Source organism: Otolemur garnettii, unplaced genomic scaffold, assembly GCF_000181295.1.
Source record: "Otolemur garnettii isolate 467f Iridium unplaced genomic scaffold, OtoGar3 scaffold00269, whole genome shotgun sequence".
Classification (NCBI taxonomy): domain Eukaryota; kingdom Metazoa; phylum Chordata; class Mammalia; order Primates; family Galagidae; genus Otolemur; species Otolemur garnettii.
In genome coordinates, this window is record NW_003852664.1 from 915,418 (window position 1) to 943,132 (window position 27,715).

General features: G+C 35.6%; 2 protein-coding genes across 2 annotated transcripts; both read left to right on the forward strand.

Annotated features, from left to right (window-relative positions):
- The first annotated feature begins 5,436 nt into the window (after positions 1 to 5,436).
- DEFB113 (defensin beta 113) lies at positions 5,437 to 6,373 on the forward strand. The gene is made up of 2 exons (XM_023508737.1): positions 5,437 to 5,494; positions 6,153 to 6,373. The coding sequence occupies exons 1-2, from the start codon at positions 5,437 to 5,439 to the stop codon at positions 6,371 to 6,373; spliced, it is 279 nt and encodes a 92-aa protein (XP_023364505.1).
- Positions 6,374 to 11,937: 5,564 nt separating this feature from the next.
- Positions 11,938 to 17,626, forward strand: DEFB114 (defensin beta 114). Its single transcript, XM_023508739.1, has 2 exons — positions 11,938 to 11,995; positions 17,472 to 17,626. The coding sequence occupies exons 1-2, from the start codon at positions 11,938 to 11,940 to the stop codon at positions 17,624 to 17,626; spliced, it is 213 nt and encodes a 70-aa protein (XP_023364507.1).
- Positions 17,627 to 27,715: the final 10,089 nt, after the last annotated feature.

The window sequence follows — 27,715 nt, forward strand, 5'->3', positions numbered from 1 at the left end:
TTATCTTTTTATATTTTTAGCTCAAACCTAAAATCTAAACCTAAATTTAAGTCACCCGGTTATATACCTACTGGTAGTGTCTTTTTCTAACACCATCCTGGTTAAGCATCCTTTGCACCTTGCAGGGGAAAAACTGAAGAGAACTGCATCGCTCTGTAACTGAGTTTTTTTTTTTTTTCCTGTGAAATACTTCTCACTTCACTGATAAGAAGAGAGACTAACTTGCAGAATTTTATTTTTTCAAAAAACTGTGTAACCAAAACTTATGTTCATATTCCTGAACTTTATTTCAACTTTCACCATGACGTACATGAAAAAATAACTGTCATTGTAAGGATGCACTTCTATCATGCTCCCATCACCATGCCGGGAGGGTCTCCCTGCCCTTTGGTGGCTCTGGCGAGGGGACTGATAGCACAACTGTAATAGAGTAATGACCTGCTTAGATGATGGCTTCACTACACAAAGGGTGCTTCACAGAGCAGAAGATTTTACACTAGTGGGAGTTTATAAGAAATCAAGCATCTCTGCCCCGCCCCAGACATACAGATACAGGAACTAGCAGCTGCATTTGGACAGGAACCCAGACGAGTCACATGCACGTCCGAGTTTAGCAAACACTGTCTTAATGACACACCAGAGCTGCATCCGTCTATTAATCCATCTCTGTCTCTTCTTTTCTTCCTCTCTCCTTTCCTCTTCCTTTCTCATTCTCTCTTGAGCATTTATTTTCACAATTTTTCTCTCTCAGATTTAGCCATCTCTCAACCAATGGGACATTTCCTCCTGGGAGCTTCTGTTTCATTCCTGTGTTAGACAGCGAGATAGTTGAGGGATGCAAGTGTTCCCTAAAGTGCACATGAAACATGAGATAAAAGAAAAATCCGCTTCTCTAAACTCCCATGTAGCTAAGTCCTATTATGAAATTGTACCTTGACGAGGCACAGAGAATATAACAAAGGCTGACCGGAAGGCAGGAGGGAATGCCAGATACATATCAATGACCAATGATCTGACAATGAATCAGAACGTTGGGGACAGCCTCTCCTCATTTGTGGTCAGATCCACAAGGTAGAAGTTTGGGCAGGTGCACCATGAGAAGTTACCTAGCAAAGACACAGGGAGAATAAGAAAGAGCAAGGAGAGAAATGGATCATCAGCTCAGAGGCACACCTTATGCAAGCCATCATCTCCTTCCTCATAGGATGCTACAGTAGTCTCCAAAATTACCTTCCTCCCTAACTTTGCTTCTAGTCCTCTCCCAAAAGTTATCCAACTAGAAGCCATAGTGAACTAATGACCCTCAAATGGTATCCCTTAAGCTTATAATAAACTCCATGACTCCACTGTTGACTAAAATGTCCTTGGGACCCATTCCCTGTTATACCCTGACCTCAGTCCTACTACTTGGCCCCTCTGATCACTAACATAATTTCACTGGCTTGATTGTTGTTCTTCACACACATTATGCAATCGGAAACATTTAACTTGGTCTCACTGCATGCAGGAGACACCCTTTCTTGGCCATCAGCTTCTCAGGATGGTGGTGATCATTCTTGCTCACTTATTATAATGCATTTCTCAGTAGTCACTCTCTTTTCTAACACCCTGTTGAATTTTATGCTGAGAAATTCTTATCTGAAGTAATTTACTTGTTTATCTGATTATCATGCAATTCATTTAAGTTTCACAAAGACTGTGACCATGTTTTTGTTGTTTACTACTCTATCCTAGAGTCTTAAATAGTGCCAACATACAGTAAGAACTCAGTAATTTTTTAAAAATTAATACCTTTTTGTCAGGTCCATGCATAATCTTAATATGTAATACAACCCAGTAGGTTTGATGTTACAATTGTCATTTTACAGATAAGAAAAATGAGCTTCAGAAAGATCAACCAGATAGTAAAACATGCTGGAGATTCAAATCCAGGGCTTTCTAAGGTCAAGATAGGTTCATTCTTTGTCTTAAATAGCCAAACTAGTCAAGGGCTACCCGGGGAGATAACCTATCAAGAATATGTGGTATCAGAAGCAGGGAATTGTATTAAAGGGATCTTGGAAATAATTTTAAAATCTTGTTTCTTCATTTCTTAGGGTCTGGAGAGCACTTATAAAGTGATATGAGTGTAGAGTTGATAATTCTTTAGTTTGGTTTTAGTTCTTACAAATAACTTTTGACTTGTATGACCTCATGTTAGAGGCAATTGCTTCCTCCATTCCTTGGGATATCAAGGAAAACTCAAGCTAGATTAGAAAAGATCTTTATTGGGATGAAAATAAAAGTAAGGGCCCACTAGTCTCTCAAAGGTTCCTCTAGATTCTCCTGAAAACAGAAATTTCTAACAGCAATTTCTCTTTAACATTTTCAAACGTGCCCCTCAGCTATAAAAATAAAGAGTGGGAACAAATGAACAGTAATATTCCTTTTATCTTGGAAACCACGTTTTATCATTATATAAGTTCCCTTCCAACTCTAAGACAATTACTCCGGCTGATTTAGGTATGTAGTAACCATGGTTAAGAATGAGGAGTCTCCCGATGGACTGTGTTAATCCCAGTTTTAACATTTACCAGCAAACTGATTGATTTAGGGTAAATAAATCTCTTTGTGTCTATTTCTTTGTATGGAAAATAGGTTAAATATTACACCTATCAGCTGGGGTTTTTATGAAGTTTAACCTATGTATTTAGAAGAATGCTTTGCACTCTAAAAGCATTTAATAGACATTATAAGATGGTCCAGAATCAGGCATGACATAGACTTAGTCTCAGGTTCATGCTTCTAAATATATAAACACTCAATAGCAGAGCTTGTCAAAGAGTTTGTTATCATGAAAAGAAGTAGAAATCGTGGCCAAAGATCCACCTGTTGGCACCTATGCCATCTTTTGCTTTCTCAGTAATCTAATTCATCCCTCCTCATCTGTAAGGGTCTCATGATTCTTTTCAATTTTAAAATTTCCCAAAATATCAATCTGTATCACTGTTATATAGAATTATCCCCATATAAGTTCTTTTACTTCAATCTTAAGTTTTTTTCAGCCATCAGTCAATTTAAATATAAATTTAAGTTGGGTTCTTTTTTAGGGGTTGGGGGAAGTGGTGAAATCATGCCTGGCATCTGGTAGTGAAGAGCAAAGAATAGAAAGGACATGATGGTTTTTGCTATGAAAAGAGACCCTAATGTTAGTTTATACTGTTATTCCTGGAATGGGAAAGCTGAGACCCATTGCCTGACAAAATAAGGCTTTATGAAGAGGAGTTGTAGAAAATATCAAATTTTTGATGGGCAACACTTAACAATACAATAGCATTAGGTTGCATATCCTTCTGATCATCTCTCTTCTCGGTGTCCGTCATGTCCTTTACTTGTGTTATTAATAACCAAGCCTTAGCCTGAAAAGGCTCCCTTTGTAGGCATATCTCAGCCCAGCATCCCTAACTTAACTCCCCAAAGTCTTTACCTGTAGCTCTGAATGATAGGATTGTTAGCTCTGATCATCTGGCAACATAGGAAGAAAATTAAAACTTTTTTTTTTTTTTTTTTTTTGGCCAGGGCCAGGCTTGAACCCACCACCCCGAGTATATGGGGCTGGCGCCCTACTCCTTGAGCCACAGGCACCACCCTGAAAATTAAAACTTTTTTAAAATCTCAAACCTTACCTTTCTGAGCCAAGTTAATTGAATTATAAAGGCTCACTCACCTAACTTTTTGATTTATACGTCTAAAGCCAATTAATTATCTAATCTGTTTTAAAATTTTCTTCTCTGTGTCTTTTCTTCCTTTCTTTAAACACTATCCCTAATCCCAATCTCATTCTATTTTCCATACCTTTGTCTTTTAAAAAAAACATTAATTTTTTATTAATAAATGTCTGGAGTCTGGGTTTCTCTCAAGTTAAGACCTCAGATAGCCTTTTGTAAGGAATACATAACTAAATTAACTTGGTTGTCATGCAACCAGTTATGTGTGCCAACTTCATAGAAGTGGCGTATTTGACTGATGAAACGAACATGGGTGCACTTAAGCAAAAATGGGCCCTTTTGTCCTAGGTTGTCCTCTTATCCAATCCATCACTATAATAATGCCTGGCCTTTCAATTTCTTTTGTATTTGTCACACTTTTCTTACTTATTTTCCTTATAAATAATTAGTCTTATTAAATTTCCAGCAGTTTAAAGGCCATTCTCATGTTTTGTGTGTGTTTTAGAGAGAAGATTGAGAAAATTAATCATCCATAGTTTGCATAGGCACCTTTTGAGTGAGGAATGAAGTATAGAAATAGCAAGAAGAGTGGATTGCTGTTTTTAAAACTCAGGGTATAGAATAATCTTACAATTTTTCTTCAATGAGAAGAATTAGAACATAAATCTTTAACTTACAAGGATACATCCTTTTAGATTTTAAGAACTTGCTCTGAGCTTGCAAAGATAAGCCAAATTATTTAAGTTCGTGTGTCAGTTGTTTAATAATCATTTTTCACATTGCAATAAAACTCTAAATACACCTGTTCCTACAAATCCAGCTTTCAAGCAGAGAATTCTAATTTATATTTATCTCAAATCCATAGCCAGTAAACCAAAAGTCAAACCTCAAGATTAATCTTTTCTATCTAGATCCAGTGCTCTTGAGATTCTTAAAATACAGATTTCCCCTATAAATGAGATAATCTCATGACCGAATCATTATATCATATGTAAAGAATGATACTATCCTGAGAGTGTAACTATAATCATTTTTAATGTAACAGCTCCAAAACTGTTATAGAAATATTCTCTGTTTGTGCAAAAAAAAAAAAAAAAAAAGAGAATTCCAGAAATGGTATCTGGCTCACGTCTGGCATATGGAGGATCTCCACACATGATGGAACCCACTACTCAGCTGTGAGCACCAACAGGGAGGAGACTGAGCTCTGACATCACATTTGAGATTCAATTTCAGTGCTGTCAATAATTATGTATATAATTTTCGGACAATTCCATAGCCTCTCTGTACCACAGCTTTCCCAATTGGAAAGTAACTTCTTATATTATAGAACCTGTCATGAGAATTAAACAAATTAATCCATATAAAGTGCTTGGAACAGTGCCTGACAGGTAATGCATGCTTAAAAATGCATGGGGCTGAAAATAAAAATGATACTGATCATGTACTTTCAATTAATTGGTAATCAAGAGTACCTGAACCCCACTATTTTTTTATATAACCAAAAATGAGTTCATGTTTGCCTTATCGAGATCATAACAGAACTAAGTTTTCTATTATACTTGCTTGCTGTTTCACAATATTTACATGAATATGTTCTCAGTCTGAAAAGGGAACATTAATCAGAATTGTAATTACTTTGAGAAGGCTATAAAAACAGAAGTCTTTCTTTTCCCAAAGGATAGCACAACTCAAGCATTTTGAGCTCTGTCTCAATCTTACATCAACAATGAAGACACTTTGTATTTTCCTGATCTTTGTCTTCTCTGTGTCTTGTGGTCCATCAGGTAATATTTGTTAATATAGAAAAGATGGGAAGGGCAAAATGTTTTTGGTAGATGCTTTACTCGGAAAAAATATATATTGTTAAGAAGCACCATATGAACATCTGATAATGAAATTCATTTCAGATTTTCATGGAAGAAGGAATGTGTAGAACTGATAGTTGAGAAAAAAATGAGAAAAACATTTTCTCAAGATGTTAAATTAAACTTACCCTATTTTGTTGGTTTGTGTGATCAGAATATGAATTATGAGAAGCTTTCTACTACCTGCTCTTTTGAAATGTGATTTTATGCATCGATAGTGCAGTTCTTATCAAAATTAAGCTTTTTACAATAATGAGTGGGGAAGGGTGGTTGAATAGGGATGGTTATTTAGAACACAAAACATATAGACTATTGCTTACATTTCCTTTCCCCTTTACCCTTGAGGGAGCATACACTAAATATCTAAGAATGTTCAATTTATTAAAAGTTAAAGCTACTGGCAAAGTAAATATGGTTGAGTAAATATTTATATTGTAGTAACTTAGAGGAGGACAGATCACAGCAGAGTTGCCTGGGTATGGCTTCAGAAAGAAGATGGTCTAACTCTACACTTGAAAGAGTTTATTTATCTGTGGGGACTAAACCTGGATGTATGATTATAGCTACTCTTTCCTAGTTCTACAGGATAAAACAATAGGCATCATGGCGAGAAAAAGAGAATGCCGTCTTGTACGTGGTGCTTGTAAGGCTGAATGCAACACCTGGGAATACGTATATACTTACTGCGATACCGAGCCCTGCTGTGTGGTGCGGGAATACATCAAGCCAGTTGCTGAAAGAACCAGGACTTCAACTGTAAATCCTAACCGTAATGCACTAAGTAAATTCACAACATAACAATATTACTAACAAAGAATAAGTTTTGCTCTCTAAGTGGTTGGCCTCTGGCCCTCTGGATCATACAGTTACATCCTGGCTAGTGAGTTTAAAGTTGGAATGCTAAAAGGGAAATTAAGAATGAGCGCCAACAGTAATCTTCCTCATTAAAGTTGCTCTCCACTTACTTTACAGAAGTCTTTGATCATTACTACTTTCCTTCACCTCTGCCCTATTTACTTTCCTTATGAAGAAGCTTACTTATTTCCATATGATCTTTGAGATATCAGCCATCAATCATGACTTATGCACGTTCCCATAATTTCCAGATAAATATATTTGTTTCTTGAATGGCAAGTTACATGCATTTCAATCACAAAATAGAAGCACATGATTAAATAATTGTAAGAGAGAACAAATAAAACTAAAAAGAGAATAAAATGTGACAGAGTAAGGTCCTACCCAAGTAAAAAGACCCTTTTTATTACAGAGATCTCAGCCTTGAATCTAGTGAGGGGTGAGAAATTTTTCTTTCTGTACAGTGTAATGAAAACATTCTAAAATGTATTATGGCGATGGCTACTCTTAGGGCTCACAAGCTAGTATTCCAAACAATGAGGGCTTTTGCCTGCTGAACTGAAAAAGAAGCCTCAAAGTCTCTCTGGCCGTCTTCCTCTGCAACCTGCCACGTTGTCTGTCAATCCTCTGTCTCTCCCTAAGCACAAGATAAAGTTGTTCTCTGACGGTCCCTTATCTGTCTGAAGGCCAGACCCACCAAAGAGGAAAACAGTTACCTCCGGTTTCCTCCTGGAGTTTTATTTAACTGAGCTCACGTGGCAGGGAGAAAAGGTGAAATCTGTAGAAACACCTTGTATAGACTTTGGTCGCAAACCACCGTCTCCTCTGTGAACCTGAAAGACTCTGTCCTAGGGTAATGTATGTCCTTTAGCTACGTTGAATTCCCCTGAAAATCACTGACTGCCTCCCTGAAATCATCCGACCTTTCCTACTTGCCTTTCCTCTAAGAAGAAGAGTATATAACTTTCTGTACCTCATGTGGGGTAATCACTGTGATTTTCCCCACGTTCACATTAATAAACTTTTATCCTTTTTCTCCTTTTAATGTGCCTCTTTTCAGTTGATTTTCAGTCAAAATTCAGAGTGTAAAAAGGAAAATTTCCCCCGGTTTCCGCATTACAAAACTCAGTGAATATAGTAAGAACTATTAAATTGTACACATTACGCAGGCAAAATGTTTTGGTATTTGAATGACATCTTAATAATGGTCTTATGATAAAGAATGATACAGTTAAACTTCTGTCAGAAATTATGCATGCCAGAAAGCAACGTATAAGTAGCTTTACAAACCAAAACATTCTGCCAACCTCAAATTCTCCTTAGTGAAAAACTTGTGTGAAAGAAGCCAAAATAAAGATTTTTTCAAGTATAGAAAAAAAAAGCTAAAATAACACATTGCCAACAATAAGCTCTTCAAGAAATTTTAAATAAATTTTTTCCAAGAAAAGTGGACAAGATAGAAATTTAGATTTATACAAAGGAAACAATTGAGTTGAAAGTGGCAAATGTGTGGATAAATGTGAGAGATCCTTTTCCTCAATTTTTAATCTTTATAGAACATAATTGATTGCTTAAAGCAAAATTAATAATAGCCAAAGGTATAGGAAGGAGGAAATAGAATTACAACAGTATAAGTTTCTTACATTATATGTAAAAGTTACAGATCTATATTTTAAAACATATACATAAACTACAAAGAAAAATAAACGTATACATCTATCTATCTATTTTATATTTTTTATAGTCGATGAAGTAGATAACCTGTGGCATAAAATTATCCATTGAGTAGAAGAGAAGGAAAAAAATAAAGGCAAGAAAAATAAGCAGAAAACAAAAGCAAGATGGCAGGTTGAACCACAATCGTATTATAATTTCATTATATACACATACAAACATTGTGAACATGGCAAGAAAAGCCAGATATTATAAAATAGGATATTGTATTATGTACCCATAACCGCATGAAAAAATGACCCCTGTAGGTAAGAGCATCAAACATTTATTTCCTCACAGCTTCTATGCATCAGCTTAGCTTAATGTCTCTGTGTCCTGGTCTGATGAGGTTTCATTCAAACAGATGCACTGTGCTGCTGTCATCTGAAGATTCAACTGAGTCGAAGATCTCCTTCTTGGCAGGCTTGTTTTCAGGAACTATTTGACTTAGAGAGTCCAGCTTTCCACAAGTTGTCAAATAGCCTCAGATTGTCATTACATCATAGGGGATGCTCCATACGGATTCTACAACATAGTGCCTTGCTTCTCCCAGTGTAAGTAGTAGAGAGAGAGAGAGAATGAGGAAAACAGGGAGGAACAGAGAGAAGGATTCAGAGACAGAGACGGGGACAGAGGAAGCTCAAGACCACAAGTAACCAGTATTTAAAAATGGTTGTATTAGAAAATAAAAAGTGTCTCAAATCAATGACTTAGGCTTCCGCTTCAAAAGCTGGAAAAAGAAGAGTAAATATTAAACTCAATTTTATTAAGTTATGCATGTCAAATAAGACTCTTAAGAAATAATAAAACTAAAAATAGATTAATAGAAAACTGTCAAATATTAGGAAAAAAAACGATGAAAACAAAAGCTGACTTTTTGCAGCTTAAAATTGTCTTTTAGAAACTGTTAGCCAGATAGAGTTGAGAGAGAGGGAGAAAGAGAGAGAACATATGTTGTAAATATCGGGTATGAAATTGGAGAAATCACTCAGGATGCAATAGATAATAGATATTGAAAGAACAGTTAGGGAATAGAACAAACAAGATTATTTCAATACTTTGAGATCTGATATAAAATGGAAAATATCCTCAACTGACATAAACTCTTGTAAATCTCAAGGAGAGATTTACAACTTAAATAATGCTCTGTATATTGTAAAAGTAACTCACATTGAAAGCTTTTAGAAAATTCTAGGTACAGATAGCGTCCCTGTTGAATTTTACCAAATATTTAATAATGAAATCATACTCGTTATGAAAAAACACATCTATAAAATAGAACAAAAAAGAACAGTTCCTGGGTGGCACCTGTGGCTCAAAGGAGTCGGGCACTGGCTCCATATGCTGCAGGTGGTGGGTTCAAACCCAGCCAAGGCCAAAAAAAAAAATAAAACTACAACAACAACAAAAAGAACAGTTCCCATATTATTTTAGAAGGCTAGCATCACCTTCATTTGACTAAAATAAACCCCCAAAGAGAAAAAATAAATACACAAATATGGAGGGAAGGACTTTATAAGAGAAAAAATTATATAGAAAGAGAAAACATTTCTCAGATCTGAAGAAAGACGTGAGCTCACCCATGACAGATAGATAACCTATGCAAAAGAAATGCACACCAGGCAATCTATGAATCTTAAAATTTGAGTGTCTGAATCCTAAAACTAATGTCCCAAAAGTGTCAAGAGACACACCAACTCAAATAATTTAAATGGCGCTTGCCCAGCATTTGATCGTTCATCGGGAAGACTGAAAGCTATAAGTTACAGAACTTCAGAGTTCTGAAAGAATGTGATTTTGAATTGAGATTTTACATCCAAATAATGAAATGTGATGACAGAATAAAAATACTTTTTAGCAAGGAAATTCTCATGTTTTTAAACTTTACTGAAAACATTTCTGGATGGGGGGAAAAGGCAAGAAAAAGACATGAGAACAGAAAATTGAATGCATGAGGATAGGTTCAAAAACATCTCAGAATGAAGCCATTTCAGGAATAGCCCATGATACTCAGACGAACTTGAAGATAGGGCAAGTTCCTTTTTATTTTTGTTTATATGTGCAACAAAACCTGTAAGAAAAAAATACTTTTCAATAATGTGATAATCAAATAGGAAACAATTTTAAAAAATACTTGAAAAACACTTCAGAAGAAAGAAAAGAAATAGTAATAAAAAAAATAATAGTAGTAATAATATTAATAATTCATTTGACCTTTAAACCAAGAACATTTCTCTTTGATTAGCACAAATGATATTAGACACACATAAAAAGGTAACATAATCTATACTTCTTGCTGTATTATAATCTTCAAAAATAAGGCAGAGATTATTCAGTTCTAGTTAAACACAAAGCTTATCTACACGTCTTATCCAAGGCCAGAAAAAAGGAAACGTGTAACAATAAATGAGATGAGGACCAATACTGCAGTTACTGGCAAGGGGCTGATATTGTCAGTTTATGATTATGTTGGGGAGAATGCTGGTGTTTAAGTGTCTGAACATAACTTATAAGACTTTCCAAAAGTTTATATAACTTCCAAATATTTAATAACAATAGCACGAGAAAGAGGATGAGTCGTGCAAATCTATACTTTCCATAAGATAATTCTTATGTTAATAATTACCACAAGGCCTAAAACTAGGAAGATTGAGGTGGGAAATGACTGCCATTCATTCCAAAGTCTCTTTATTTATTGTGTAATAAAATTTCTAAAATAGGTGAAGACTGACTGGGCTTTGCTAGAAAAAAAGGGAGAGTTTCATGAATATTTAAGTTGCATCTGAAAAAAAGAATAATAAAAATTAGGGATAAGGTCCAGGCTGGAGGATTGCTTGAGGGCAGATGTTCTAGACCAGCCTGGGCAATACAAAGAGATTTCTCTGTGTCTCTTAAACAAAATAAAACAAAACCAAAAAACCCCCAAACAACAAATAGCTAAATGAATACATACATACATGTATACATACATAAGCCAGGTGTGGTGACACATGCCAACAGTTTTAGCTACTTGGGAGGCTGAGATGGGAAGATTGCTTGAGCCCAGGAGGCCAAGGTTTCAATGAGTTACATCATATCACAGCACTCCAGCTTAGGGAACAGAATGAAATCCTGTCACTAAAAAAAAATTAATTAATTCCAATTTTAAAGTGTGGAAAATTAGCAACAAAAATGGAGTATAATTTTTGGACCTCATAAATGAATAATTTGGGAGAAATTAATGGAACAACTGGATATAGTTAAGGATTTTAAATATAGACACGTATTAACAAATTTACACATCATAGGGTGGTGCCTGTGGCTCAAAGGAGTAGAGCGACAGCCCCATATAACGAAGGTGGCAGGTTCAAACCCAGCCCCAGCCAAAAACTGTAAATATACACAACATATTCGTGACTACAATATATTTTGCAGTTGTTGTTTAATAGAAAAGGTTTAGTTGTTTTATGTCTGAAACGGTAAACTAATATTTTCCTTGAACTCACTCCACGCACGCTCATTGTTATTGATGATTAACTGATCCCCCCCCATACGAAGATGCCATGTTTACAACTGTCATTTACATCGAGATTTCACCCAAAAGCTCGGTTATCTTCAAGTGTTTTCAATTTCAGTAATTCTTCCCACAGCCCTGGTCATTGGAGCAGAAACAAGCACACAAAATTAAAACAATTTCTGGATAGAGTTTCTCTTCCATTAAAAAGCTATAAATAGGTAATGCCTCTTAACTTTTTGGAAAGGGCTATAGTCTCTAAATTCTGTCGCCAAATTTTTCAACAGCTTCTTTCTACAGAATGAAGATCTTTTACTGTGTCTTCCATTTTCTGTGTTATGTGACCTTCATTCTACAAGGTAAAATAGACATTTCTGGTATGTTGGTAATGTAGAGCTTCTGGCTAGAAATAGACATACTAGATTATTAATTGCAAAATACAGGTTCTCAGTATAATCTTACCAATTAAAGTAGTGTCGTGATTGTGTGGAATTTTTTTTCCTCTTTGTGTGTATTATGACACTAAGATGCTTTCTGTACCTCCTTTTCAAAATTAATAGGCAGATAAAATCAGATGAAAAAATTAACCTTCAAAAAAAAATTAACCTTCATCCTTTCTAGACTTTGAGTTTTCTTTTCTGATACTTAAATGATTAAAAAACATAATTTACTAAATTTATTTATAAGATTCAGAAGTGAAGATGATAGCAATCAGATCCCAGGGAGAGAAATGAACTGCAGACAGCAGGATATACCTTGTGGGACATCAATAACAAAAGCTGTAAGATGATCCAAGACGTAGTTTGACAATATGCTGGACTGCGGGGGCAATGGGAATACAAGGCTAAGTAAAGGAGTCATAACACCAACACCCATGCTGAATTACTCAGTAGTTAGTAAAGGAATGAAGGAACACCCTTATGAATCAATTAAATATAAATAGTGGAAAGTATAGAGCAATGAAGCCCTTGGGGGCCATTATCCTATATTCTTGGGGGGTATAGCCACTGAGGCAATCTGGACCCTCTAACAGTAAAGATGTAAATTTATGCCTATACATCATGTGTTTGAATTTGGCCCTAGAAAGTTGGAAGTTGAAGCAGTGCATCATTTATCAGAAATGTACCTGGATTCAAACTCAGAAGATCTAGATTTTGTTGTTAGCACATTATTGAACATATGGGTGAATATTGCCACTCAGAATTTAACCGATTTGTCAGGGTCCTTAACAGAAAACAAACAAACAAAAAAAATGGAAGCACAATCATTAATGATCACATTCTTTTAAAAGTTAAAAATCTGACATAAAATGTCATGCCCAATAGTTACATGCACCTCAAAAGACTATAGTTAGAACCTGGTGAAATATATTACAGAGTATAATACAAACTATACATTAAAAATCAGCCTGCCAATTTAGGTGCTATGATAGTTGTTGCTGTCATTATGTTATTATTAATAATGAAAAGGCCTGGAAAGGTGGAGGTCTCAAATAGGATTAGGAAACATACTGAGGCATACATCACTCTTTGTCAGTCAACAACCATCTAATAATGAGAAAAGAGACGCTAGAGAAAATTGAAGAGTGCATATTTTGCTTTTTGAAAAGATGAATAAAACTAATGGCTCATGAACAAAACTGTAAAGAAAAAGGCGTGAAGGCAAAAATCTGCTTTTTCAGTGATAATATCATATATGCATGCTACAGATATTAAAATGATCATATAAGGATGTTGTGAACAACTTTATGGTAACATGTTTCCAGATTTACATGGATTGGATAATTTCTGAAAAACTGTAACATAATGAATCAGAATGGCAACAACAACAACAACAAAAAGAAATAGAAAATATACATGTGTCTAAATTCATGAAGGGAATAGAATTCATAATAATGAATCTTTATACAAAGACACTGTCAAGCCCAAATGGCATCACTGGTGAATTCTAAACATTTGGGAAAGTAGTACAGCCAGTTATACACAAACTTTTCCAGAAAGCAGTAAACAAGAGGATGCTTCTAACTCATTTTATGAGACCAGCAGTACCTGTTATTAAAACTCATAAGGACATTATAAGAAAGGAAATTAAAAGTGAGCCTCATTTATTGATATAGATGCAAAATTCCTTTTAAAAACACCTAGAGTTAAAGCCCAGTAAAATTCCTGGATTGCAAAGTGAATATTCTAAAATCAATGTTACTTTATGAACAGGTTAGAGAGGAAGGTTTATATGATCAAGTCAGATAATTTTTTATAAAATTCATGAATTTTTAAAAGTCTCAGCAATCTGACAATAAATAGAATTAAGTTCTTGCATCTAATAAAGTTTATCTTCAAAAACCTATACAGTAAACATCCCATTATATGATGGAATTGTTAAAATTTTCCCTTTGATATTAGAAATATGATGAGAGCCTTGTATCATTAATGTCAATAAATATTGCAGTGGAGTCTAAGTGTGTTTAGAATGAGTTGTAGGTTTCTTAAAGATCTAATAGAAGAAAATGGCCAACATTATTCAATTACCCTGATAGTATATGAAGAAAAAGAAAAGGGATCCTAAGATAAATTAAAAGAACTAACGAATCAGCTTAGCATCATTGTTGACTACAAAATAAATATAAAAATAAGTTATCTTTCTATACATTAATACCTAGAAAAATTATATTATAAATCCAGCAATACTTAGAATAGCATTGAAATATCAAATACAAAGGAATGCTCTAAAAGATTTTTTTAAAGATCTCTACACAGAGAGCTAAAAATTACTGTTGAGAGATTAAAGAAGACCTAAATTCAAGGAGGGTTATGCCGTATGAATGCATTGAAGGATTTGTTCCTGTAAATCTCTCAATGCAACAGTTCTCAAAACGATTTACAGAGTCAACGTAATCTTAATCACATCCTAAAAGGCGTTGTTTGTTCTGTTTTGCTTTGCTTTGTCTTTTCTTGTCTTGTGAAAGCTGACATAGTAATTCTGAAACTTAAATGGCAACATAAACCACTAACTAATAGTCAAGACATTCTTCTGAAAGGAAGAAGGAGATGGGAGGACTTTCACAAAACAATGTTAGAGTGGAAGGAAAAAGGTAGCAAAGGGGCAGAATAAAGAATCCTAAAACCATAAGAGATGGTTGAGCCCTTCGTCCAGGAGGTGCCCTGCATACCCTCACCTCACGCCGGTGAGAGTTTATCAATCCCCCTCCCGCCTCCCCTCTCCTTGGACTTTACCTGACTAATGCAAACAATGTAATCTAGTTATTAGTACCCTCATATTAATCTAAAATTAAAAAAATGAAATGAATAAACTATCCCATTCAAAATAAATAAATAAATGTTGCAATATCAAAAATAATGAAATTCACATAATAAAATGCATAGGATTATAAAAATATCAGTTATACTGAAGTGGAGTTATTGAAGTATTAAACATTTTTTGAGGTAGTAAAGAAAAAAAAGAAGGTTGATTTCTTCATGTGGCCATATGAGAAACAAAGTAAAATTTGACTCTGGCCTCTTATAACAGACAAAACCCAATTTTAAGTAACCTATGGATGCAAGCCTGGGAGGCAAAACAATACAAGTTAATACCTGAGAATTTACTAGTGATTTTGGCACCCAAGGAGTATTATTTTTTACTCAGTAGAAAACCATAGCATTGAATACATTAGAATTAGGAAATCTGTAAATCAAAAACGTGAGTGAATAAAAAGACAATCTCTACATGGAAAAAGATATTTGCAACATAAGATGCCATACTTCCCCCCAAATCAGGGAAAAAATTGACATTTTATTATGAAATATGAGAAAAGATAAGACATATGAGGTGTCATTGCAGTCCCATCAGGAACACTAAGCTAAAAATACTCAGCATTGGTTATGTTTTTGATGTCTCTGACTTCTATATAAAGGTGTTAGAAATGTAAATTGGCACCAGAGATTTGAAATTATATTTGAATAGATGTTTTCTATTGGAGTTGAAGCTATGTGGACATGTACACATTACATTCCACCTTCAGGGATATGCCTAACAGAAATGCCTGAGTGTGTACCCCAAAAGACCAGCACAAGAGTATCTAAAAACTGACAATAATCTAAATATTCTTCAGAATATAATAAATTCTAACAATAAAATGTTGAATATTTATATCACAGACAATATGATAATGAAAATAGAAGGATCACAGTTATGCAAAATATGATCGTATCTCAAAAACCAAATCGTGAGTTTGTAAAATCAGACATAACAATATATACATACTGTACTGTACCTTTATATAGAATTTTAACATGAGGCAACAAAAAAAAATATTATAAGTCAAGATAATCATTTCTTTTGGAAATGAAGGAATAAGAAGGAATTGTGATTGTGGGGTGCACAAATGCCTCGCTGGCAGTATAATTACATTAAAGTTTAATTATACTGTTGGCTAAGAATTTGTTGGGAATGTCTTCAGCAAGTTTGTTTTAATTTTATCTTCAAGTTTATATGTAAAGAAATGAAATATAACAAATGACATGCTTTTTATCTTATGCACTTTTTAATGTAAGTTGTTTCTGCTTCAAAAATATACAGCAATATCCATAAAATATAATAGATAAAGGAAAGAGCCTTAGAGTTTATGAGAACTGAGAGTATAACATTAATTAAGAATACAGGGAATGTGATTTCCAGGCATGGAGAGAATGTTTCAATAGATAGTATGGAACATTATTTAATCATTTAGGAAAATGAAGAGAGCTATATCTCACATTTATAAATGATATAAAAATACTTATAATAAATTATAGTGAAAAGATTTTAAGCAAGAATATCTCATGTATAACAATTTACTTTTCTATACACTCCTAGATGTCAAAAATTATGAGATTATTTATAAATTTAAAATTAAATATGTATTTGTCTTCTAACAAAATAGTTATTGCCTAAAAACCACCACTCACAAAATGAAAAACAACAAAGAACTTGTGACAAATAAGACAGATAAAAGTTACTATGAATAACATATTAAAATTCTTGTGAATTGATTAAAATAAAATAATCATACCAATAACATAGTCAACAAAATACATAAAAAATTAATTTCAAAAAGAAGGAAAAGCATTCAACCTAAAGATATTAAAATTGCAATGAATATCATTTTATTTGGGGGCCAAAATGCAGTGTTAGAAGTATAGAATGAAACTCTGTGATCACTGTCATAAGACTATATCATGTAAATACTAAAGAATGTAATATACCTTTATAATAATTCTAAAATATTGAAACTTTAAGACTGAATAAATTGTTGTATAGTTCTAAAAGATGTTGCACCTTGCTGAAAAGAATAGTACATAGCATATAATTTTTAATCACACATTAATTTTTAAGTTTCAGTTTGGCTCGGTGCCTGTGGCTCAGGTGGCTAAGGCGCCAGCCACATACACCTAAGGTGGCGGGTTCAAATCCAGCCCGGGCCCATCAAAAACAACAATGACGGCTGCAACCAAAAAATAGCCAGGAGTTGTGGCGGACATCTGTGGTCCCAGCTACTTGGAGGCTGAGGCAGGAGACTCACTTAAGCCCAGGAGCTGGAGGTTGCTGTGAGCTGTGGTGCCACAGCACTCTACCCAGGGGGATAGCTTGAGGCTCTGTCTCAAAAATAAAAATAAAAAATAAAAAAATAAAAGTTTCAGTTTGCTGTATACATAGGGGTAGGAGATTTTTTAGTGTATTTATACTTTTGGTATTTTCTAAACTTGTTGTGATGAACACATTATACTTCATGTAATCAGAAATAATGTATGCTCAAATATGAGGTCAGTAATTTCAGTTACTCTTTTTTTACTGTAGCTACGTGTAACCTGATGGATGCTGATCGTTGCACAAAACTTAAGGGTGTCTGTAAGAGAAAATGTCATATGAGTGAAAGGCAGATTGATACATGCTTCTCACCAACTAAGATTTGCTGCTATGAGAGGGCATATGATGAAAACCGTTTGTTTTAAAAAAGAAGGCGTTCCTGTGAACAACGAAGTTACATGGGAACCAGTGCGGAGACGTATACAAGTCTAATTAAAGCCTCTGAAATAAATAATTAAACACACAAACCAACATTGCCATTTTCCTTTGTAGGTGTGACTTACATATACAATGGAATGAGGTAGGAATTCTGTTATTTTCTTTAAGCTAAAAGTTTTGAAAGAAATGTGGCACTAATTTTCTATCCTGTTAGTTTCACTTTAGATCCACTTCGATCTGTCTTCAGTCAGCTAAACGTATACAGCCCAACATCTCTAGACCTAACTCCAATCTCATTAGGTGTTCGATTCATGAAAATCAATATTCATGGGTTTATTTTCCAAATATTATCATCAGGTTATCAGAGTGAAGACACAAAAAATACTAAGCAAGAGGTAAAAATGCAAGCTACACCGGAGACTGGGCGCATTCACCAGTGCTGCTCTCTTCTCACGGGTTCTTTCCATTCAAACAGAAGTATGACTTGAATACCATCTGATCCATTGAGAATTGGGTTTAAATACAATCTAAACTTTGGCTCAAGAATTTAGAGTCATAAAACATTGGGAGGGCTTATTATTAGAATTTTCTCACTTAAATCTGGATGGGATGGAGTAATGCATTAAAATCTGTTCTTTCTACCCCAATATAACTAATAAACAGTACAAGTTTCTCTAATTATCATAAGGATATTTGTAACAGTATTAGTTCCTCTAATATTAAACTAAACATGAGGGAAAATGTGGAGATTAGGTTTGTTTTCTAGCTAAAAACGAGGATAAATTAACTTTGTACAATATATTTATCAGGCTCCAAAACATATGGGTTTTTACATTTGTTTGTTTGCTTGTCTGTTTGTCTGTTTTTTTGAAAAGTAAATTTATTTTAGGTTAATGTATGCATATAAACAACCAGGTCAAAACATTTGATTTGGTTAGATAGAGTCCCTCTTGTGGTTATGTCCCACACACAAAAGTTGTGCCAAAAATCCCTACCCCATGCCCATTTAGTGAGAGCACCCCAACAGCTTCCTCATTACCCCTCCCAGAAACTTAAATTGAAATAAGTTTTTCTCCCATGTGGGCATGCATCAGAGAATCCATACTTCTTTCCAAAGAGCCTGCATTAGTTTGCAGTTTCACCAACACTGTAAAAGTGTTCCACTCCTTCCACATCCAAGTCAACATCTGCAGCTTTGAGACTTTGTGATGTGGGCTAATCTTATCGGGGTTAGGTGACATCTCACAGCCACCTGAGCTTTGATAAACTGAATGAGAGTATACACTGAGGAAAAGAATCCCTATTCAATAAATAGTGCTAGGAGAATCGGATAACCACATGTAAAAGACTGAAACTGAACCTGTACCTTACACCTGCAAAAACTGATTCAAAATAGATAAAAGATTTAAATCTAAGACATGAAACAATAAAAATCCTCGATGAAAGTTTGGGGAAAACACTGGACAATATCAGGCTAGGGAAAGATTGTATGAAGAATATTTCTGTGATAATTCCTACAACAAATATATGGGACTTAATTAAACTGAAAAGCTTCTGAGGGTGGAAATATGGGCACTTACGGGAAGAGTCATATCTTGATGTGCTTGCATTGCTAGAAATAATGATTAAGGCCAATATTTAATTGTTTAGTATAAGTAGGTTAGAAATTGAACTGAGAAAATAACTGTAAATGATAGGCAAAGGGAACAGAGACAGGAGGGAAGTGGATCAGAGAAAAACAGCTACACATTCAGACTATAGGACCTAAGCTGATAAATTCAGTCTGTTGCAAGAGCGACAGTTTGAAGTCTGGCCTGTCAAGACAAGCAGACCATCTTGCTGGAACTTCACTCCTCCTGCAGAGTGATTAGGCCCCAAGGTCATTGGGTACTGAGAGGCCAGGCTCCCAAAGGTGAGACTGCTTTCTAGGAGGGAGTGAGCACAGGGGGCTGGGAAGATTTACAAGAGAAGGTGTAAGACTCTGAAATCAGCACCACCACTTTAATCTCATGGAGAGAAAAAGTCTTGCAGGGAGGTGAGAGACTCCCATTGTTCAGTATGGCATGATACCGGACTGCCCACAAGGCTTCTCAGGTGCTTAATTGCTGATTTTGGGATTTGTGTGCTTGGTGTTGGTCTTGAAGTCCTGCACCTGAACTTTATTCCTGCCCCAGGCTTTGCTTGCGTTAGGATCAAAAGGTTTGGCATGGTAGCTCATGCCTGTAATCCCAGCATTTCGGAGGCTGAGGCCAGTGGTTGCCTGATTTCATGAGTCCGAGATAAGCCTGAACAAGAGCAAGACCCCCGTCTCTGAAAAAATAACCTACTGTTGTGGCAGGCACCTATAGTCCCAGCTACTTGAGAGGCTGAGGCAAGAGGATCACTTGAACCCAAGAATTTGAGGTTGCTGTGAGCTAAGATGGGGCACTCTACCAAGGGTGACAAAGTGAAACTGACAAAAAAAAGAAAAAAATTAATGTAGAGTGATAAAAATAAGAAGTAATTCATTGTAATTAAGGTAATTAGTTAAAAGAAATAGTTCGGTTAGAAAATGGAAGCCCAACAAGAATGACATAAGGGTTTAGCCTCCCCTTCACTTCCTGTTTAATGTATGTGATAAAAACGGAGCTAGCCCACAGCAAGAGGCTACGACCGGTCCTCATGCTTGCTCCAAGGAGATCAGTCACCCAACCCAGCTGCTCTAAAAAAAACCTTTCCTTTCATATCTCAACTTTTCATTTTTCCCTTATCTTCTCATCCTCCCCGCCCAGCCACTGGCAGGGAACTCATGGTATAGTTGGGGCTGGTCCCCAATAAGCTTGTGTTCCACTAAGGAGACAACAACCAAAGCAAATAGACAATCTTCAGAATGGGAAAAGATATTTGCACATTGCACATTGGACAAAGGGTTGATAACTAGGATCTACAGAGAACTCAAATTAACCAACAAAAAAGCCAACAATCTCATATATCATTGGGCAAGAGACATGAATGTTTTCCTTCTCTAAGGAAGATAAATTAAAGGCTAACAAATATATGAAAACATTCTCAGAGCCCCTAATCATCAGAGAATGCAAATCAAAACATTTGTTTGTAAAAACCAACTGCTGGTGTTTAAGATTACTGATTTTATTGCTGCTGTTGATATTTTTAAGGGGAGATCTTATGAATCTAATGGCAAGGTGTTCTGTATTAATTAAAATTAATTACCAAAACAGGAATCCTCTACTAGGATAAGGATCAAAGGGTTGATGGAGATTTGAGTGATTTGTACAATGGTCTCCCCTTAGCTGTGGTTTCAGTTTCCAGTTTCACTTACCCACCCCCAACAACCACAGTCCACAAATATTAAATGTAAATTCCATAAATAAACAACTCACAAGTTTTAAATATCATGCTGTTCTGAGAAACAAGATAAAATCTTATACCACCTCCCTTCTCCCTCCTGAGACATGAATCATATCTTTATCCACACTACCCATGCTGCCTACACTACTCGTCTGTTGGTCACATAGTTACCATCTCAGTTATCAAATCAGCTATCATGGTATCACAGTGCTTCTTTCTAGTAACCCTTATTTTATTTAACAATGTTCCCAAAATGCAAGGCAGTAATTGTGGCAATTTGGATATGCCAAGGAGAAGCTGTCAAGTACTTCCTTTAAGTGAAAAGGTGAATGTTCTTAGTTTAATAAGAAAAAAAAAAATGTATGCTGAGGTTGCTAAAAACTACAGTAAGAACAAATTTTTCCACGAAATTGTGAAGAAGAAAAAAAAATCATGCTTTTTTTTCTGTCTTTTCTCAAACCATGAAAGTTACAGTCATAGTGTGTGATGCGTGCTTAATTAAGGTAGAAGCAGTATTACATCTGTGGGTGAAAGACATAAACAGGAAATAGGTTACAGCTGATGGCAAGGTGGTGCCCTGAAAACATTGAGCCTATACAAAGACTTCAGCAAGGGGTCCTCGAAGAGGAGGGACACCAACTCATTTACTGTACATGAGGGATGATTACATAGATTCAGGAATACAGAAGGTTAATGCTACATCACAATGACTACATTATTCACCTCACTCCATTTATCTCATCACACAGGCATTGTGTCATCAGAAGGATGAGTACAGTACAATAACGTATTTTGAGAGATAAAGAGGAGAGAGAAAGAAGCCACCTTTTACATAATTTTTACTGCAGTATATCATTATAATTGTTCTTTTTATTACTCATTGTTAATTTCTTACTGTGCCTAATTTATAAATTAAACTTCGTCATAAGTATGTTTGTACAGGAAAAAACGTAACATATATGTAGACTTTGGTACTATCTGAGCTCTAAGGCGTCTTGAGCATTATCTCCCACCAGTAAGGGGAGACTATTATACCTCAAATGACAATATTAAGTTAATAAAAGGCACAAAATGGAGGTAAAGAGATTAGCCGAAGTTGATGCTAGTGTCAGCTCAGGAGCCTGAGGCTCAGATCAGATTCAGAGATTTGAGAATAAAGGATAAAAATGTGAAAAGAGTTCCAAGGATGAGAAATGAGTTTTAAAAGGGTGAATGCAATAATAAATGAGGCAAATAACTCAAATTTACAATAAAATTTTGAAGAAAAGATTACGGCAGGATGGCAGTGGCAGCAACATACCTGTGTAAAGCAATATAACTAGATAGCAAAACCAAAACACACGGAAAATTTTGCAATATAGGTGATGTGTATTCCCACATAACATACAAATGGGGTGCAGAAAATAAAAACAAAACAGTACAAAAAGTAAATAAAGCATTCGTAGCTACAGGGTCTACATGGAATCCACGTCTGTGTGGGAGAATTCAACAGAAGAAATGGGCCCTTCTGGTGGGTGGATCTGAGAAGTGTGCCATAGTGCCAATGGCATTCACTGGGAAGAACTGCATGTCAACTTGATGGCACAGCTGTAACTGGGATGGGTTTTTCAATGTAATAGTGGGTAAGTGAACTTATATTTGGCAATGACTGCAAAGTTGAAGAAGTCTATTCTATGAATGCTCATAAGTGACCAGAGAGGGCTCATTTCTAAGAGGGCCCCCAATATTAAGAAAAAAAGTTGTAAAGAAAGACAACAATTGTGCAGGACTGGAAATAAGAAGCCTGGGAAACTAAGTTTTGCCCATGTACAAAATAAGTGATGGATCATTTTCAAGAATTTTATCTCTCAATATCCTAGTTCATTGTGTAATTAGGGATAAAAAAAATGATGTACAAAATGCCCAGGCCTAGGATCCAAATAAGACATTGTTAGCACACATATTTATTATATTTTTGTTCCCTTTACTCTGGTTTCATAGATAGATTTTCTCCTGGACACGCAGCTAGATTATACGTAAATGAGGAGGGTTTAAAAAGTATTACATATTTTTATTTTATTTTGCCTCAAACCTAGAACATACTTAAATCATATGTTAATGATGATGTTAATCAGTTAATGTTGAAAAACAATGAAACACTTATCTTAGGCTTTCCGATTTATTTCTTCTCTGTCTTAAGCAGATAGTATTCTGTTCAAAATTCTATGGTTTTTAATTTAATTTGAGTTCTGAACTAGAAAACTTAGAATTCTGGTAGAGGCTTGGCACCTGTGGCTCAAGTGGCTAAGGCACCAGCCACATACACCTAAGATGGTGGGTTCAAATCCAGCCCGGACCCGCCAAACAACAATGATGACTGCAACCAAAAAATAGCCGGGCATTGTGGTGGGCGCCTGTGGTCCCAGCTACTTGGGAGGCTGAGGCAGGAGACTTGCTTGCGCCCAGGAGTTGGAGGTTACTGTGAGCTGTGAAGCCACAGCACTCTACCCAGGGGGACAGCTTGAGGCTCTGTCTCAAAAAAAAGAATTCTGGTAGAAGCCAAGTAAAATAAAGATAAAGACATCACCAACAAATTTAGGATGTAAACGCCTTTGAGGACCACGATTAAGGCAATTTTAAAAGAGTGGAAGAAGCAAAAACCTGGTTCAAGACAAGAGTTGAAGATGGAAATTATAGACAGAATATCAATAGAAAATTTTGTTAAACAGTTTGTCAGTAAAGGGAAAAGACAATGGTATCATAATTAGAGGTCAAATAAGGTCAAGACATTGCTGTTTCAATATTTACAATTGAACCATTTAAAATGCTTTCAAGCAATGAAAAAGATGTATTGGAAAAGAAAAGTGATAATGCAGGATGTCATTAGGTGGGATGATCATAGCACAGAGGGTTTACGCCCAGGAGTACAGCTGAGAACTGTAATAATTCAAACTGGTAAAACAGGGAAATAGAAATTGTCATGGAAATTAGGGAAGTTCTTAGGACCTCAGTCTCCTCAGAGCAATAGAAAGGTAGGTCATCAGCTAAAGTTTTGAAAATGGGAGAAAGCTCTGATGGTTTTAGAAGTAAAGAGAATGAATTGATTAAAGGCGTGGGAGAATAAAGGAAGCAGGAAAGGTGATGATTGCCAGGCAGCTCTAAGAACCAGTTCTGCCCCCCCCGCCCCATCAGTGCGCTTACAGTGAGAACAGTCAGTGTGTTTTGTGGTTTTTTGCTCAAGTTCATTTGTGGGTGTGCCGTCATGATTTAGGGTGAGATAAGACTTACTCCTTGTCAAACCTGAAAGTCAGTCAATGATATATGAATCATTAGGCTCAGAACAAAAGTAAAATTACATTGTTTGTGGGGATAAGTAGCTGGAGAGGTCTCCTGAAATAGTAGTTAGGCTGCAGATACTTAGCTATAATAATTTTGTTGACTATTCATCTTTTATTAGTCAGACTTTTACTCATTGATCCACTCATTCGAACATTGTTTAACTATTATGTTTTTCAGTATACAAAATGCTGGCAATTTAGTGCTGATTTAGCAGCAAACCACAAGGTCACTGTTATCATCCTGAAGATACGAAAGCGAGAGTATGTATGGAGAGGAGATAAAAAGGGTAATTAACCATCGTGTAATTAATTATTTAAATTTAGTTGTACTAACTAACATTCAAGGGAGTGGGCTGGCATGATGGGAAAATAGGAGAAGCGCACTGGCATGCGAAGGCCACCATGACAGAACACTACAGACTGGGTCACCTAAACAGCAGAAATTGCAAATGATAATGTGTTTTCCGGTTATATTAAAATTATTGTTAGGAATTTGCCAGCATAAAAATGAACAACATATCTTCTTAGCACTTTTTGAAGTCTTTAAGCATCAATCTCTGCCTTCCTAGAATGTGACCTATGTGTATTGCATTTCAGTGTTGACCATTCCTCTCTCTTCCATGCATCGTTATAAGATTGGAAGATGGAACAGAAGCCTGTGGCTAAAACAAGAAGAGTAGTCCCATTCAAAAAGTGTCATCCCTTCCCCTGAAGAGCTTAAGACCAACCAGGTTACTAGAGGTGGTGGGTTCGAACCCAGCCCCAGCCAAAAATTGCAAAAAAAAAAAAAAAGCCAACCAGGAGAGTTCAAAATTACTACACACATTACAGATAAGACATTAACCTCTCTGAAGGGTACATTAGCATTTCAAAATTAGGAGCAAGAATCTGAAAAATTATTAGAACATAAGCCTTACTCAGCCTCAGGACTACCAGGCAAGTGGATGAGAGCCTGTGGAAGAAGGTAAGGAATGGACTGAGCACCCCAAGTACCAGCAGGGGGAGCCAGAATGTGCTGTACAATGTACCAACCTTCCACTGCCATCAGGGTCTGGAGACCGAGATGATAATACTATTGAAGTACAGGTGGGATAAAAGTCCCCTTTTCATGGGCCCAAACATACAGCTCAATTCCAAGGACCAGCAATGAATTATCAGTAGCTCTAAACTTGAACTCATTCAATGTCATATTTAGGTGAAAGTTACCCAATGTTTAGATTCAGTACTATTTTAGTAGCTTTATTTCTCATTATCCTGAACAGGAAAATTTTTGGAAACCAGCAGAAGTGATCCAGCAGAAGGCTGCCTATCCAACAAGGAGGTTGCTCTACTGTCCATTTAGACATGCATCACAGCTACTTGAGACGTCTGGTCAGTAGAAGGCATTGTGTAGAAGGTAGATGGTCAGACCACTGCCTAAGTAGAGGTGTCCAAACTTTTCATCTCCTCTGCTATAAATTGGAAGGAAGAGTAAGAGTTGTCTCAGGCCACATATTAAATACACAAACACTAACCAAAGGTGATGAGCGAAACAAAAGGTCTGTGCTATCCAGCACCACAAATAACCAAATCAGTCCACAAATAATCTGTGTGCTGCCCACGGGCCAGAGGCTGGACATGCCTGTAAGGGAAAGAAACAGCACCAAGACCTACTCAAGTGCAATCAGAAAGTGGGGCTCCTTATTCAGATGGTCTGCCAACACGTACAAGTCCAAGGCAGCAGAAGACAACTTTGAAAACATTCCAGGGAAACACTCCAAAGGACAGAGGGGATGAGGAAGTAACCTGCGGAGCAGGGTCTAGGGCAGAACCTATCCTCAACAGAATTGGTGGTGTGTCCCTACATTCTAGTGCAATGAAGTATGACAGAAGAAAGGGGTTAGATGCTCTGTTTATACCTATCCTCTCTGTGTTTGCATATTTCAGCTTTCCAATACTAGTTTTCCCTTTTCTCTTTCTACAGTCTGTACAATCAGTATTTGCCAGAGAACATGAGAGCTGAAAGTAAGAAAAGAGAGGGGTACCCTCTTTGTACCTTTTCTTTATTTTTCCACATCACTTTGGAGATTTCTAGAAGGTAAACACGTACATAGAATGACTGGAAACAGGAAACACAAAGGTTGCCAAGAGATAGTCCTAAACATTCCCTCATGCATGGGATGTTAGAGATCAGAGATATTCATAGAAAAGTATGAAAAGATCTCAATTTACTTTGATGTGCCCAAGTTCACAAACTACTGAAGATAACACGGATGATTCTCTCTCCAAACACACACTTACGCACACAATACAAATTCACTTTTTCAGTGACTCGATTGGCATGAGAGCATCATAAGTTCGTTTTAACCACTCCTTTAACTACGCATATTTGGGTTTTCCAAGTTTCATCGTGTTGCATGAGTATATGTGTGCGCGCAACTTTGCACAATGTTTTAAGCATGCTATCACAGAAGGGATGTGAAATGGCTGGGTCAAAGTCTAGGTTTCTACACTGCTAAACTGTTCTACCTGTTTTTCTGGGCCACAACCATAATTACTAAATACCGGTGGCAGGGGGAGGCAACATGTGATTGTGAAAAAAAGTTCAGAATTGTATTCATTTAAATTTTCCTACTTGCAATGAGTTAAATATTTGCATAAGATTATGGGATTCTTTTGTATTTTCTGTTTTGTGATTTGCTTTTTCATAACTATTAATTTTTTTAGAACTACTCATAATTTGAAAGAATTGTGTATATAGCCTTTTATGTACATTTTTATGCCGACTCTTTGGCTCTTATATATTGCAAATATTTAATTCAAACTTTGTCTTTCAATCATAAAGAAATTATAAATTTGTACACAATTAAATGTACCATCTTTGGTGTGGTTTCTAAAGCTTTTATCTTGCTTATATTTTAAAATATGTGTTTCAATATATTTTATATGAATATATGTCTATGAACATACACATCTATATGGTCCACATTTGATTATTTTTATGTTAAATTATATAATTAATTGGAATTAATTTAGTGTATGTTAGACAACATAAGATTCTACCCATTTTTTTTACTAGTAGTTTGATAATCCTAACATTATTTGTAATTATGCCATATCTTCTAGATTGCTTTGTCATGCAACAGTTACAAAAAATTACAAAAATTAAAATTACAAGTGTTTATATGGGGCTGTCAATTACCTGTATTACCTAAATTTTTAATAAATATCACCTAATTTTTATTAGTTATTTTTATTACTAGAACTTCATAACATGCTAAGCTACATCATTCTTCAAGCTGTATTTTATATTACTTTATCCTGAGAAGAAGCCTTTGATCTTATCTGGCATCTACTCTCAGAAATCAAAGCTGCAACTTTGATATTATAGTTTTACTTTCTTAGGTTCTTAAAGTAATAAGTTTCCTTTTT

Coding starts and splice junctions, on each gene's coding strand:
- DEFB113 (XM_023508737.1), top strand. CDS start 5,437: ATGAAGACACTTTGTATTTTCCTGATCTTTGTCTTCTCTGTGTCTTGT. Junction 5,495..6,152: donor TGTGTCTTGTGGTCCATCAG/GTAATATTTGTT, acceptor ACTCTTTCCTAG/TTCTACAGGATAAAACAATA.
- DEFB114 (XM_023508739.1), top strand. CDS start 11,938: ATGAAGATCTTTTACTGTGTCTTCCATTTTCTGTGTTATGTGACCTTC. Junction 11,996..17,471: donor TGTGACCTTCATTCTACAAG/GTAAAATAGACA, acceptor TTTTTACTGTAG/CTACGTGTAACCTGATGGAT.